Raw genomic sequence first — 14,703 nt, 5'->3', positions numbered from 1 at the left:
CATCTGTAGTTATATAATGATCACAACAATCTAATTTCACAGGATTTTCATCCCATAACCCAAGCACATCCCCCCACCCCCCAAACTGTCTCCTCCAGAGACCATAAGTTTTTCAATGTCTGTGAGTCAGCATCTGTTCTGCAAAGAAGTTCAGTCTGTCCTTTTTTCAAATTCCACGTGTCAGTGAAAGCATTGGATGTTGGTGTCTCATTGTATGGCTGACTTCATTTAGAATGATAATTTCTAGGTCCATCCATGTTGCTAAAAATGCTGGTATTTCATTAATTTTCATGGCTGAGTAATATTCCATTGTGTATATGTACCACATCTTCTTGATCCACTCCTCTGTCGATGGACATTTAGGTTGTTTCCATGTCTTGGCTATTGCAAATAGTGCTGCAATGAACATCGGAGTACATGTGCCTTTGCAAGTCGTGGTTTTCTCTGGATAGATGCCCAGGAGGGGGCAGAGGGCAGTCCTTCTCTTTCTGCTTTGGTGTATAAAGAGCCCAGGAATGGTTCTCCACCGAGATGCATGCCCAGTGCCAGAGCACCTCTGTGATCATGGAGGGACAGTGGTTTAGGCTGAGCCTGTCCTAGCCAGTGGTATGCTCCTCTGGCCATCAGTGGCTTTGCATCACTGGCACCACCCCCAGAACTAATTCCTCAAAGGATGGAGGGGAGTGTGGCTGGACAAAACCAGGAACGTTCATTGCTGAGGCCCCAAGGCTTAGATCCCACAGCTAACAGCCTCCTTCTCTGAGCATTTTCTAGGTTTTTCTTTGGGGATCCACTCCACCCCCTCTTTCAGCCTATATGCTCCAAATGGGGCTGACATACCCCCTTGATGAGAGGAGGGTGTGTGTCTCATGTGTGGCCAATCATAGGACCCCGTGACCTTGGTCAAAGTTATTAGTTCAAAGCAAGGGTTAGCAAGCTTATTCTGTAAAGCAGCAGAAATAGTTGCTAGTTTCAACAGAAATCATTGATTGTAAATATTTATCATCTCTGTTGTAGCCACACAGTTCTGCATTTCTAGCACAAAAGCAGCATAGACAATGTGTAAATGAATGAGGTCATGTTCCAATAAAACCTTATTTGCAGAAGCAGGCAGTGGACCAGATTTGGTCTACAGGCCATAGTTTGCCAACTCCTGGTCTAAAGGATGGGCATCTGACTCAAGGCAAGCCAGTCAGGCACAAGGTAGGTATTCAATAAAATAAAATAGAGAATAATGGTTATTATATTGTAAAATAGTGTTAAAAGTTAGAGTATAAGGATAATAGGTAGATGACAGCCCGCAACAATAATAAAACTAAAATGCTTGATTCTTTACTGTTTGTCAGTCCCTTTACGTATATTTCTCTTTTAATGCTCAGAAAACCATTCAAGGTAGATAGAATTATGGTCCTTATTTTGCAGATGAGGACACAGAGGAGGCTCAAGGAGGTTGAGAGACGTGTTCAAAATCACTTACTTGTGAAGAGCTGGTCTCTGGTGAGACAATACCCGTAAATTGTTTTCTAAAATGCTATCTGGGAGTTCCCATTGTGGCTCGGCAGGTTAAGAACCTGACTAGTATCCATGAGAATATGGGTTCAGTTCTTGGCCTTGCTCAGGGGGTTAAGGATGCAGCATTGCCACAAGCTGCAGCACAGGTTGCAGATGCAGCCTGGATCCTGTATTGCTGTGGCTGTGGCATAGGCTGGCAGGTGTAGCTCCAATTTGACCCCTAGCCCAAGAACTTCCATATGCTGCAGGTGTGGCCCTAAAAAAGAAAAAAGAAAAAAAAGGTACCTAGCACATGGTGAGTCTCCGTGAATACTCATTTTTGTCACTGTCATAGTCATCATCACCACCAGTGTTGCTTCGAAGATGAGGAGAAGCTAAGTAACCTAGGATATGCCTTTGGGTGTGTTCAAGGTTTAATAGGGAGAGGGGCTAAAGGAAAAATAGGGCATGGTTTAGGTATACCCTGCTTGCCATACAAAGCCATTGCATCTCCTCCCTACCCATCTCCTGTCTCCAGTGTTCTGCCCACCTCTAGCCAGACTGAGGTTCCTCAAGACTGCTGTAGCTCCTCTTTGCACAAGCTATTCCCTCTGCCTGGAACCCTCTCTGTCTCACGTCTCTGTCTGCCCAAGGCCTGCTCTTCCTACACATCTAGGTTATGAATTTGCCTCTTGCAGGAAGTTTGGCCTGACCACTGTATGAATCTTTATCACACTGTATTGTAACTGCCTGTTCATTATTTTTTCTCTTGATTATTCCGTGACTTCCTTCAAGGCTTACTGTTGCATTCCTAGAGGTTGGCATAGCAATGCACCCAGCTGGAACCCAATTAATGTTTGGTAAACTAATGACTGGTTCTAGAATAAGCCCTAGTGGAAAATGTCGGAGTTAAGAAGACTCTCATAAGATATGGGAACCCAAAAAGAACCTGAAAAGGACAGTTGGTCTGAGTGATTTCATTGTCACCTGAAAAGGATTGGAAACTTACTTTTCTCAAGAGTAGGTAAAATGACTGACCAGCCCTGGCCAGCCACATACCCTGCCCTGGGACTAGAAGCTTAGAATTCCTATTCTTGGATTACATTCCTTTATAGTTTAGGAACTTCCAAACCTGTAGGGACCAGCAGGTGAACTGGAGTCTGTTTTCACTTTGAAGGTCCTGATCCATATTGTTGCTTATACAGGATCGTCCAGTAGTCCATCATTTCAAATTCTAATCCATGAAGGAGAGGGTCTGGAACGGGTAAGCAGAAAGGGAAAAAGACAAAGAACTGAGGATTTGAATCATGGTTATTTCTGTTTTCAACTAAGACTGTACCCTAGTAACTTTTAAATTAATTTCTTTTTTCAATTTAATTTAAAAAGTCAGCGAGTTCCTGTCGTGGCTCAAAGGAAATGAATCCTACTAGGAACCATGAAGTTACAGGTTCGATTCCTGGCCTCGCTCAGTGGGTTAAGGATCCAGTGTTGCTGTGAGCTGTGGTGTAGGTCACAGATGAGGCTCAGATCTGGCATTGCTGTGGCTGTGGTGTTGGCTGGCAGCAACAGCTCTGATTGGACCCCAGCCTGGGAACCTCCATATGCTGTGGGTGCAGCCCTAAAAAGACAAAATAATAATAATAAATAAATAATAAATAAAGAAAAAGTCATATATGCTGACGGGAATATGTTGGAATACAGCCTGGCATTTCCTAGGAAATCTGCACATAAGCATATGATCTGATTCAGCATTTGCTCCTACACTGCATTTCTCGAACTTGCTGTGATGAGAATCACCAGGAGATCTTGTTAAAATGCAGATTCTGGGCATAGAAAAACAACGTGTGAATCAGGAAAACTGTGCGAGAATGTTCAGAGCTGCATTGCTCATAATTACAGGTTGGAGACCACCCATTGGCAGTGAAGGTGTAGGTGAGGTGTGATAGATTCACAAGGTGACAATAAATGAACTACAGCTGCCTGCGGCAACGTGATGAATCCCATGGGCTTAGAGGAGCAAGTGTCATACAAATGGCAACACTAAGCAACATATTTAGGTGATAAAACTCTCTTAAAACAATTATTACACAAAATTAGAGATCCTGGAAGAAGGTGGAAGGAGGAAGGAGACGTTGATGGTTGGGAAGGTGTGAAGGGCCTCTTTTTTTTTTTTTTTTTTTTTTTTTGTCTTTTTGTCTTTTTGCCTTTTCCAGGGCTGCTCCTTCGGCATATGGAGGTTCCCAGGCTAGGGGGCTAATCGGAGCTATAGCCGCTGACCTACACCAGAGCCACAGCAACACGGGATCCAAGCTGCATCTGCGACCTACATCACAGCTCAGGCAACGCCGGATCCTTAACCCGCTGAGCCCGCAAACTCATGGTTCCTAGTCAGATTCGTTAACCACTGTGCCACGACGGGAGCTCCCTAATTGCTACTTTTTAACTGTAAAGTAGAAACTGAATACACTCCCTATTTTTAAAAAATATTACTAAGGATTGGGGTTCGATGGTGGCCTAGCAGATGGGGGTTTGGTGATGTCATTGCTGTGACGTGGGGGTGATCCTTGGCCCAGGAACCTCCATATGCCACAGGTGCAACCCCCCAAAATTCACTAAAATGTAGGTTCTCCAATCCCTCCTCTCCCAATCTACTGCCCCACCCCCACCTGGCTTACATCATAGCCAGTGTGCATCCAGCCAGGGCTTTTTTCCTCTGGATTCTCATTTTTCACTTTGGAATTGACTGTGTGCCTATATGATTGTAGAACTTGCTTTTCCTCTTCCATGTGGTGTATCTGGAGCTCAAGCCACGCCTATAACCATAAATCTGACCGATTACTTTTATTTGCTGCCTGGTATTCATGGTGTGGCTAAACCGCCCTTCAATCTAACCATTCCCTATTGTTGGGCATTTAGGTTTTTTGGCAAGTTTTTTGCTATGATGACAGTATTGCAACAAGTATTCTTGGACCTGCCCCCGTGTGCATGCATATGTACAAGCATTTCTCTGGAGAGGAGGAGATGAACAGCAGGAGTGATAGATGATTGGCAAGGCCCAGCTAAAGACTGATTGCCAAATTACCCTCCAAAGCGGCTGTAAACGTTCACACGCCCATCAGCGATGCTTTAGAAGACTAATCTCCCTGCACTCTCACCAACAGTAGATGTTTTCAGCGTTCTCTATTTTTATTGGTCTGATAGATGAAAACAAAGGGGATTTATGGTTAATATCCATTCCTTTATAATTAGGGAGGCTGAAGGCTTATACGTTTGTTGCCCAGAATCTGCATTGAACACAGTCCCTAGGTCACTCTTCTGCACATTAAACTTGAGAAGCACTGGAGTCAGAATCTGCACATTAACAGGGTCCCCAGTGACACCCAGGTGCTCTGAGAAGTGCAGTGGGGAGGAGGAGCTGGGTCACAGCTTATGCTCTCCTTTCCTAAGGTGTGTGGGCATGTATTTAACTTTTCTCTTCAGGCAGGATGTAAAACTGTATTTCTGTGTATTTTTAACTTGCATTTCTTTCATCATAAGTGAGCTGGGACTTTTTTTTTTTTTTTTTTTCAAGTTCTTACAAGCCATATTTTTCTTCTCTGGGAACCAGCCAGCCAGTCACTGAATCTCCTTACTTTGCCTCAAACACACCAAAGTTGATCGGATAGCCTTTGCTCTTACAGTTTCCTTTCCCTGGAATCCTTCGCCTTCCTCCTGCCCCGGGCTGCCTATTACATTCAGGTTTTAGCTCAAGGGGCACTTCTAGCCAAACTCAGGTCCACCTCCACGCCCACTCTTCACCACACCACTCCATCTTTTTTTTTTTTTTTTTTTGCCTTTTAGGGCCAAACCCGCGGCCTATGGAGGTTCCCAGACTAGGGGTCCAATCGGAGCTACAGCTGATGGTCTACACCACAGCTCCGGCAACGCTGGATCCTTAACCCATTGAGTGAGGTGAGGGATCGAACCCGCAACCTCGTGGTTCCTAGTCAGATTCGTTTCTGCTGCGCCACGACGGGAACTCCGACCACACCATTCCATTTCATCCTGATCGCCGCACCCGTCCCACGCTGAAATGACCTGCACACACGTTCCCTGGTTACTTCCTGATTGCCTTGCTGGATCTTTGTTTGTCTTGCCTGTCCCTCTATACCTAGCATCTGGACCAGAGCCAGGCAAGAGTCTAGGCTCAAATTATCACCAGATGAACAAATAAATGAATTCTTGGCAGATGAAGACATGAGATTTGCTCTTGTCTAGCTCTACACACCATCTGGGCATCATTTTTACCTGGATAAACATTTCTTCATTCACTCCTATATCCGCAATGGAAAATACTAGCGGCCGTGCCAGAAGTCAAGTGAGGTGGCTTAGGAGAACATGACCCCAGCAAAATGCTCACACCCAGAGGCGGCCCAGGACAATCAGATGATTATCTTTTTAACTATTTCTCTTAAAAAAGAAAGTAATTACTTACCCATATTAATATATAATGAATATTATTACTCATTTAATATATAGAGAGAGGAGTTCCCTGGTGGCTCAGTGGGTTATGGATCCAGCATTGTCAAGGCTGTGGCTCGGGTCACTGCTGTGGCACCAGTTCGTTTCATGGTCCCAGAACTTACACGTGCTGTTGGTGCACCAAAAAAAAAAAAAAAAAAAAAATGTGGAGTTCCCGTCGTGGCGCAGTGGTTAACGAATCCGACTAGGAACCATGAGGTTGCGGGTTCGGTCCCTGCCCTTGCTCAGTGGGTTAACGATCCGGCGTTGCCGTGAGCTGTGGTGTAGGTTGCAGACGCGGCTCGGATCCTGTGTTGCTGTGGCTCTGGCGTAGGCCGGCGGCTACAGCTCTGATTAGACCCCTAGCCTGGGAACCTCCATATGCCGCGGGAGCAGCCCAAAAAATGACAAAAAGACCAAAAAAAAAAAAAAAAAAAAAAAAAATGTTAATTAAAAATTAAATATATATATATATATAGAAAGAGAGAGAGAGAACCTGATATGGAGGTGATATCAGTTTGATTCCTGGCCCAGAAAATTCCGCGTGCTGGTGGTGCAGCAAGAAAAAGTTAATTAAAAATTAAATATATATATATAGAGAGAGAGAGAGAGAGAGAGAGAAACTGGTATGGAGGCATGAGAAATCTGCAACTCCGAAGCGCTGGCAGCAGAAGCTTGTTTGCTTCCAGTTTATTTCCACATAAAACAATATCTGTGCCAAGTTCATTGGAACCAGCAATTCTTGATGAGTGTTAGCTGTTATTACAGATGACTACAACTCTTACCCTATTATTATAAATAACTTCACATTTAGAGAGCGCTGCCTCTCTAGTTGACCTTGTTCCAATGACCTTTACATATCTGGATTCATTTATCCTCATGACCACCTGCCTGTATCAGCATCCCGATCTTATTGATGAGAAAACTGGGGCACAGGGTAGCTTTCCCAAGGTCACATGGTGACAGAGCCAGGACTCTCACCCAGGTTGGCCCCAGTCCACGTGCTTAGTAATTACATTTTACTGGCTCTGGAATCTCTGTAATGCTTTGTAAGGAGATGCAGAGTGACCAGGAGAATCTTCTGTATAATTCAGAGATAAACTTTATCTCTTGGCAAAAATATTTGTTATCAAAATTACAAATATACTCTGTTCTTCTTTTACAAAGTGACAGGGTTGAAAATTTATTGACATTCTCTGTGAAGATAGAGAACTCCCTAACAACCATTAAAAAAAAAAAAATCAGGATAAATGTGATATATATAAAAAATGAGAAAATCACTCCAAGAGAAACATCTAGTGGAGTATTTTGAAATGCGTTTGGCCACGATTCCCTTGTTAAGTGATGTTGTTGCTGAAAATAATGAAAAGTTGTCACCTGCAAAAACCTCTATTTTCACGTTTAAACTTAGAAACAGAATTTCCTAATTTGTGTAAACATCTTCCAAATAAAGAGATTCATTGGGTTTGAAACCCGCTTGTTACGGATTTCAAACGATGCCTCCCCTTCAGTTTAAGTTGTAGAAGCCCTAGATTGATTATCAGGGAAGATGAAAATTTATGAGCTGGATTTCAAAAAAAAAAAAAAAAAAAAGGAACAATTTGTATAACTGGTGAATGGGATAAAAAAGGGAAAACCATGACTTATGAAGCATAGCCAGTGATACTTTTTCCTTTAGATCTATGTATCCTCTGAAGGTTTTTTTCTCTTCAGTTTTTCAATGATGACCCTTGAAATCAAGCCATTCAAACCAAACATGGCAATAAACATAATTTAGGGCGGTAACTTTGAATGGATGTTATTATAAGATAGTAAAACAATGCTTTCAAAAAAGGAAACAAATTCTAATCAGTTGCTGTTGTTATAGTTGTAGAAACCAGGCTAGTTCCCATGTCGTTTTTTGTTGAAATAATACATGCAGGGAAAATGCAAATCAAAACTATGGTGAAATATTATGTATCAATTTGATTGGCAAACATTAAGACATCTGATAATACTGTGTGGGAAAGGATATAGCTCCCTGGTACCTCTCTTCCTTTGCTGGAGGAAGGGTAGTTGATGGTGTCCACTGTGGCATTATTTCTTAGTCACCTACAATCCAACAAATGTATACATTCATTTTCAAAACTTACACTTTTTGGAAAGAACATAGCTGCACTATTCATGTGGCAAAGCCTGGGCAAGAACCCAAGTGCCCATCAACAGGAGGACAGATGAACAAACTGTGGTATTCTCACACCATGGAAAATTACAGTCAAAACAGTTGAACAACAGTGACAATTCGGTTGATCTTAGCCATATAATAAATGGGGGTAGGAGCCATTCCTACAAGATTACATATCCTTTTATGAAGTTCTTTAAAAATTAAAAAATATTTAAGGACTACATGTAGGTGCAAAAAAAAAAAAAATCTTGCTAGGGAGTTCCCATCGTGGCGCAGTGGTTAACGAATCCGACTAGGAACCATGAGGTTGCGGGTTTGGTCCCTGCCCTTGCTCAGTGGGTTAACGATCCGGCATTGCTGTGAGCTGTGGTGTAGGTTGCAGACGTGGCTCGGATCCCGCGTTGCTGTGGCTCTGGCGTAGGCCGGTGGCTACAGCTCCGATTCAACCCCTAGCCTGGGAACCTCCATATGCCGCGAGAGTGGCCCAAAGAAATAGCAAAAAAAGACAAAAAAATAAAAAAGTAAAAAAATAAACTGGGCATGAGGAATAAATGAACTTTCACAAGTCAGAAAAAATAGGTTTTTTTTTAAAAAAAATCTTGCTAAAAAGAAAAAGCAAAGGAATGAAGAATGAAGAGTTTGGGTCGATGGCTATGAAACTGGAGGAAGGGCATGAAGGGGGACATATGAGTAATGCAGGGTATGGTTAAGGTCCTAGCTTGGGGCACTGAGTTCCCTGGTATTAATTATATCGTAATAAGCCAAGGAACCAAACCAATACAGGTCAATGATGGATCAGTGATGACAATGGGTCATCTGTCAAAGACTGATTAATCCAATTGTGTGCACCTGCGCTGAAGAAATCCACTCTATCCCCAGGAAGTGCAAACATTGTAGTGAAAAGGGGTCTCAGATGTCTCCCAGCTTCCTTGGTAGGTGCGTTTTCCTCTTTCAACTTCCCCAGAGACACCCACTGTCCCGGAATGATCCAGTATCCTTCTGAGACATTCCAAAATGACACCCAGTAAACACAAGCACACATGTATGTTTTGAAACAGCTTTATGTATATGTGTAACTATACACACATTCTAAAAAATTTGTCCCAGGAGTTCCCGTTGTGGCTCAGCAGTTACGACCCCAACTAGAATCCCTGAGGGTGGAGGTTCGATACCTGGCCTCTCTCGTTGGGTTAAGAATCTGGCTTTGCCATCAGCTATGGCGGTGTAGATCATAGGCGCCATCGTCCGTTGCTGTGGCGCTGGTGTAGCCTGGCAGCTGCAGCTCCCATTCGACCCCTAGTTTGGGGACTTCCACATGGCCCGGGTGCGGCCCTTTAGAAAAAAAAAAAAAAATTGTCTCGAAAATCTAACTTTGACCGACTTCACCTGGTATTACACAAACATCCGTGCAATCAATTCACAACTTGGAAATCAACGGGAAGTTTAAGGAAAACAGTTCAGTTTTTGAGAACTATAAAAATACTCTTCTCGCAGGCAGTCCCCTAGGGTTTGTCAGCGGTAACCTCTCAGAAGGCGAAATTCAAGCCGCTGCGGAAACCCCACAAGGCCGGAGCAAGCCACAGCAGAAAAACTCACTCTCGGCGCGGTTGCAAATACGGATTCCCAGGCCCCGCCCCCACGGATTGAGCGCGGAGCCTGGGTCTTTTTGAAGCAAGGCCCCCACGTGATTCTCAGGTTCAGGCAAGCTCGGGGCACTGCCCCGCCTTAAGTAACTCCCCAATTTGAAGAAAGTAAACACCTGGAGCGTGTTGGTGGCTTTCATGCTCCCAGTTGGATGTCGTTTACCTGGTGCAGGGAGGGGTCCCCCTCGGGTCTCATCAAGGGCCCAGCCAGTCTGAGCACGAACGCCAATTAGCTCAACCCCCAGAGGACCACGCCTCAGTCACCTGCTGGGCAGGGCCCGCGCCCCTCTTGGCCCCAGGCTTCCTCTGTGTGGTCTCAGGCCCCGGGCGCCAACAGTCTCCAGGCGTGGGGGAGGGGAGGGATGCATGGAAATACTGATTCATGGGCCCCCGCCGCCTGAAGCCAAAACTTTCGGAACCTGCATTTTTAACCAGCTCTTCCAAGACCAGTGGTTCACCCTGCAGTTGGAGACACTCTAGCCTCATTTAAATTCTCAATTCAAATATGCAGCCGCGAGGGGAGGTCGCGCTTCTCAACCTTGGCTGCACATCAGAATAACCTGGGGAGCTTTTAAAAAAATATATACCAATGCCCAGGTTTCAGTGCAGACCAATTAAATCAGAATCTAAAAGCGCGGCCTGTGCAGCAGCACCGCCTCGGCATCACCTGGGAGCTCGTTAGAAATACAGAAGCTCAGGCCCCGCTCCAGACCCACTGAGTCAGAATCTGCATTTTAACGAGATCCCCAGTGATTCGTGCGCACATTAAAGTTGGAGGAGAGCTGTGCTTCTAAAATTTTAATGGGCAAGCGAATCACCTGGGGATCTCGTTAAAATGCAGACACGGTTTCTCAAACTTTAATGTGCATGCGAATCACCTGGGGAGCTTGTTAAAATGCAGATTCTGATTCAGCGGGTCTGGGGTGGAGCCCGAGAGTCTGCATTTCTAACGAGCCTCCAGGTGGTGCGGGCTGCCCGGGTGCGGACGGCGCTTCCCCCGGAGTCCCGAGGTCTTGGCTCCGGGCCAATCAGCCGTCAGGGCTCTTGATAAATCGCCCCGCTCGGCTGATGAGCAGAATTGCCGAGACATGCGCGCTCCGGCCGAGGGGGGGTAATTTCCGAACTCCGGGAACTGGCTGTGTGAGGCTGGCCACTCGTCGGGACTCGTCCGAGCCCCGATCCTCACGCCATGTCGCGGCGCAAGCAGGCCAAGCCTCAGCATCTCAGCTCCGAGGAGCCTCAGCCTGGGAGCCAGGAGTTCGCCGAGGCGGCCCGGGAGGTGGTGGGGGAGCTGGGTGAGTAGCGCCGCGGACGCCCGGCCCGGGGTCGGGAGGAAGTTTCTCGGACGTTCCTCCGACCCGCGCGGGTGCGAGACCCCGGCCAACGGCCGTGGAAGGATGGGTGAAGCTTCCAGCTCGGGTTTCGGGGCTTGGACCTCGCTGCCCCCGCGCCTCCCTTGTAAATTTACCCTCTTCGGGTAAATTACGTGGCTCTCCGCGTGGATTCCTGTAACCGCTCCCCCCCAACGCTTTTAAATGACGGTTCATCTCCCGAACACGTTGGAAGGATGCTCTCAGACCCCGTCGGAGGCTGTCTTCCGGGTGCGCTGGCGCCCAGGTCCCCAACCTCCTTGGCCCTGGGCTGGGGCTGTGCGCCTGGAAGGTGGGCTTCCTGAGACCCGCGCCGTAGGCATCTTTTTGGGGGATTGGAGGGAGGCTGTAGAAAACATGTCTGAGCTTCTGCCGAGACCCGGGGCTAGGTGCTGGAGAGGGACACAGCAACGAACAAGGAGAACAAAATTCCGCCTCTCCTGGAGCTTCTGGCCCAGTGGGGACGAGAACGATGGCACAGGAGATAAAGCAGTGGAGCGTAAAGTGTGTTAGGGGTGAGCGCTGGGGAAAACTAATGGCCGGAAAAGGGGGTGGGGGAAAGAGGGGAGGGAGTTGTCCAGGGGCGGTGGAAGGAAAAGCATTCTAGGTAGAGGGAACAGCCCGTGTTGGGGCCTAGGGCGTCGGCGAGGCTGGAGCCTGGGGCGGGGTGGCGGTCCGGGCTCCTACGAGGAGCCACAGTAGGGGGCAGGGAGTGAGCAGGGCATTGCCTCCGTCCCAGGCTGCGTGTGGCTCGAGGGGGTCTGAGCTGCAGGAGAGAGACTACCCTAAGCCCCTAGGGCACTATTTCTCACCTGGTAGGAGCTTTGGGAACTCGATAAATTTCTCAGTCTTACCCTCGGGCTCCCACTCCCCCGACCACCACCCCCTCCCCAGTTGGAATCTCCTAGGTAGGGTGGAGTCTGGGAATCTGCATTTCCAAGGCGCTTCCCCTTCTGATTATCTTGCCCTCTGATAAGACCAAGTAGGTTCCTACTGGACGGTCTGTCTCCTCCACCTTCCCTCCCGCCTTGGCTTCTGCTGCCTTTTGCTTAGCTAGTGGGGGGCGGGGGGAGGGGTGGGGTGGGGGAGAAGTTCAGCAGAACTTTTTCTTCTCCTGCCTGAATTTTCCTGGGTCAGGAAGAGAGCAAGGATCTCTTTTTGGGGAAGGATCCAATCTCCAGCAGCACAGGTCTGTCTAGGGGACTTTGATGACCACAGGCTCCCAAGGTGGTGGTGGAGAGGAGAGAAGAAGCTTAACCACATCACTCACAAACTAATGGTCTGTATTTCAAGTTTGGCTGGGTGGAACTCCTATAACCGAAATATTATAAGTGCCTTTCTGCTCAACACCTAGAATGGGGACAGGCAGGTTTAATCAGAGGGTCTTTATGGGGTGGGGGCTGGGCTCCTGCCAGATCCTCTCTAAAAAAAGTGGGGAGCTAGCAGGATGTTGAATTTGGGGGGGGGGGAAAGTGATTTAAAAAGACAACTTCCTGAATAAGCACAGACTGTTTAGTAGAGCAAGTGCCATGGCCTACTTTTTATTCCTGCAAACAGCCCTTGGAGGGCACCTCCGGGAACCTTGGGGTGGGGGGGCGGGTTTGGGGAGGTGTTGGTGTTGTGCAGCCTCGGGGGTGCCAGGGCACCTCAACATCAGCCACCAAGGAGAAAAGCAGCCTAGCAACTGATACTCCCCCTCCACACGTTTTAGGTCGGCTGTGATGAGTTAGAGCCCTGCCCTCTTGAGTTTGAGACTGGGCCACTCTTCATTTGCACATGTCTTTGCAACTCGCATAGCTTTTGGAGGAAATACAGTGGAGCGGGTCAGTTGGTAGACTTTGATCACCAGTGAAAAAACTAAGAGGCGCAGGAAAACAACCTTATCAAAGAAACACCAGCAGTTTCTCAAAGGGTCAAAATGGCCACTGTGTTAAACTGTGTTTTATAAAATGTGGCCACTCCCCCCATCCCCTTTCCAACTGGAAGGGTCTCTCCGCTCCAGCTGTACCTTTCTCTGGAAACTGGGCTTCTGATCTTTGCTTTCCTGCATGCTTTAAGGGGGAGGGAGTCACCTTTGAGGCCCCACGTGCCTCTGCCATATTCTGCCTGGGTGACCCTGTGTAGCCTGGGGCAATTTTCTGATAGTTGACCCATCAGTCTGCCTTCTGCCTGTCTTCAAATTTGCATTGCCCAGTGTTGCCGTCTCCCTGAGAATCTGGTGGCTTACGTGTGTATACATGAGTGAATAAAACCAGTAACACTTGTACTGTGCCGACTTCTGTATAAGGTTCTTACACATATATAAAAGAATTTAATCTTCGCCGAAACCTGTGAGATAGGGGCCATAATCTCTATTTTACAGATGAGGAAATTGAGGAACAGAGAAGTCAAGTAACTTACCCAGGGTCACACAGCTAATGAAGGATAGGGTTGGAATTTGAAACTTTGCAGCTGGCATCCCAGTCAGTTTTCTTAAACACTGTGCTTTATGGCCTCTCGCCAAGGAATGCCGAAAAGCTGAAGTCTAAGTCTGTGTGGGATTAAACACCCTCAGGAGTTCAAGGGCTTTCTTTTTTGAACAGGTGAATTGCTAAGCAATGCAAGGTTTTGTGTGTGTCTTCCTCAGAGGGGACTAGTGATGGACCTCAGATCTGGCAAGTGTGGCTTCTAATCAGCTGGAAATGTCTAGCCTTCAGCTGCAGCTCCTCTGAGCTGGTTTCTCTTCTCACAGAACAGACATTTTCAAAGTGTGGTCCCCAGACCAGCAGCCTCAGCTGGGAACTTGTCAGAAATGAAAAATTGCCCGCTCTGCTCCAGACCTACTGAATCGGGAACTCCAGAGGTGGAGCCCAAGCCACTTGTACCTTAACAAGCCCTCCAGGCGACTGTGATGCACAGGTGTTGGAGCAGCCAGGGCTGGAAGTTGTACTTCTCCCATTTGAATGCCCACAGGAATCACCTGGGGATCTCGTTAAAGTGCAGATGGATTCTGTAGGTCTGGGACCTGAGGGCCTGCGCTTCTCACCAGCTTTCAGGCTATGCCGATGTTAGGATTCTGGGGACTACCCTGTGAGTAGGGGCTTAGAGTAGCATAAGGGTATCACTTGTTGTGCTTTAAAAATGCAAGTTCCAGAGTTCCTGTCACGGCTCAGCGGTTAACGAATCCAACTAGGAACCATGAGGTTGCAGGTTCGATCCCTGGCCTTGCTCAGTGGGTTAAGGATCCACCGTGGCCATGAGCTGTGGTGTAGGTTGCAGGTGCGGCTCAGATCCTGCGTTGCTGTGGCTCTGTTGTAGGCCGGCAGCTACAGCTCTGATTAGACCCCTAGCCTGGGAACCTCCATATGCCACAGGAGCGGCCCTAGAAATGGCAAAAAGACAAAAAAAGGGCAAGTTCCTGGAGGCTACCCTTAACCATGCCTAGCCCCACTTCAGTCTGGGATGAGGCTTTGGAAACTACCCTTAACCTGCAATTCGGGGGCTTCTGGTGGGGGAGGAGGGCTGGCCCGTGCGCTGTAGGATGTTCAGCGACATC

General features: G+C 47.2%; 1 protein-coding gene across 3 annotated transcripts in view; it reads left to right on the top strand.

Moving 5' to 3' along the window:
* ZFP64 (ZFP64 zinc finger protein) overlaps positions 1-14,703 on the top strand; it is a 95,567-nt gene that overhangs the window by 55,386 nt on the left and 25,478 nt on the right. The window contains exon 1 of one of the 3 annotated variants that reach the window (XM_021077226.1): positions 10,383-11,093. The exons of the other annotated variants lie outside the window; for them this stretch is intronic. Coding sequence (XP_020932885.1) covers positions 10,988-11,093 — 106 coding nt within the window. The 5' untranslated portion in view covers positions 10,383-10,987. Of the gene's footprint in view, positions 1-10,382; positions 11,094-14,703 lie in introns of those variants that run through there. 3 annotated transcript variants of the gene reach the window in all.

This window comes from Sus scrofa, chromosome 17 (assembly GCF_000003025.6).
Source record: "Sus scrofa isolate TJ Tabasco breed Duroc chromosome 17, Sscrofa11.1, whole genome shotgun sequence".
In the NCBI taxonomy this organism is placed as follows: domain Eukaryota; kingdom Metazoa; phylum Chordata; class Mammalia; order Artiodactyla; family Suidae; genus Sus; species Sus scrofa.
Note: the sequence above shows the minus strand (reverse complement) of the source record. Positions and strands in the feature narration are given on the sequence as shown.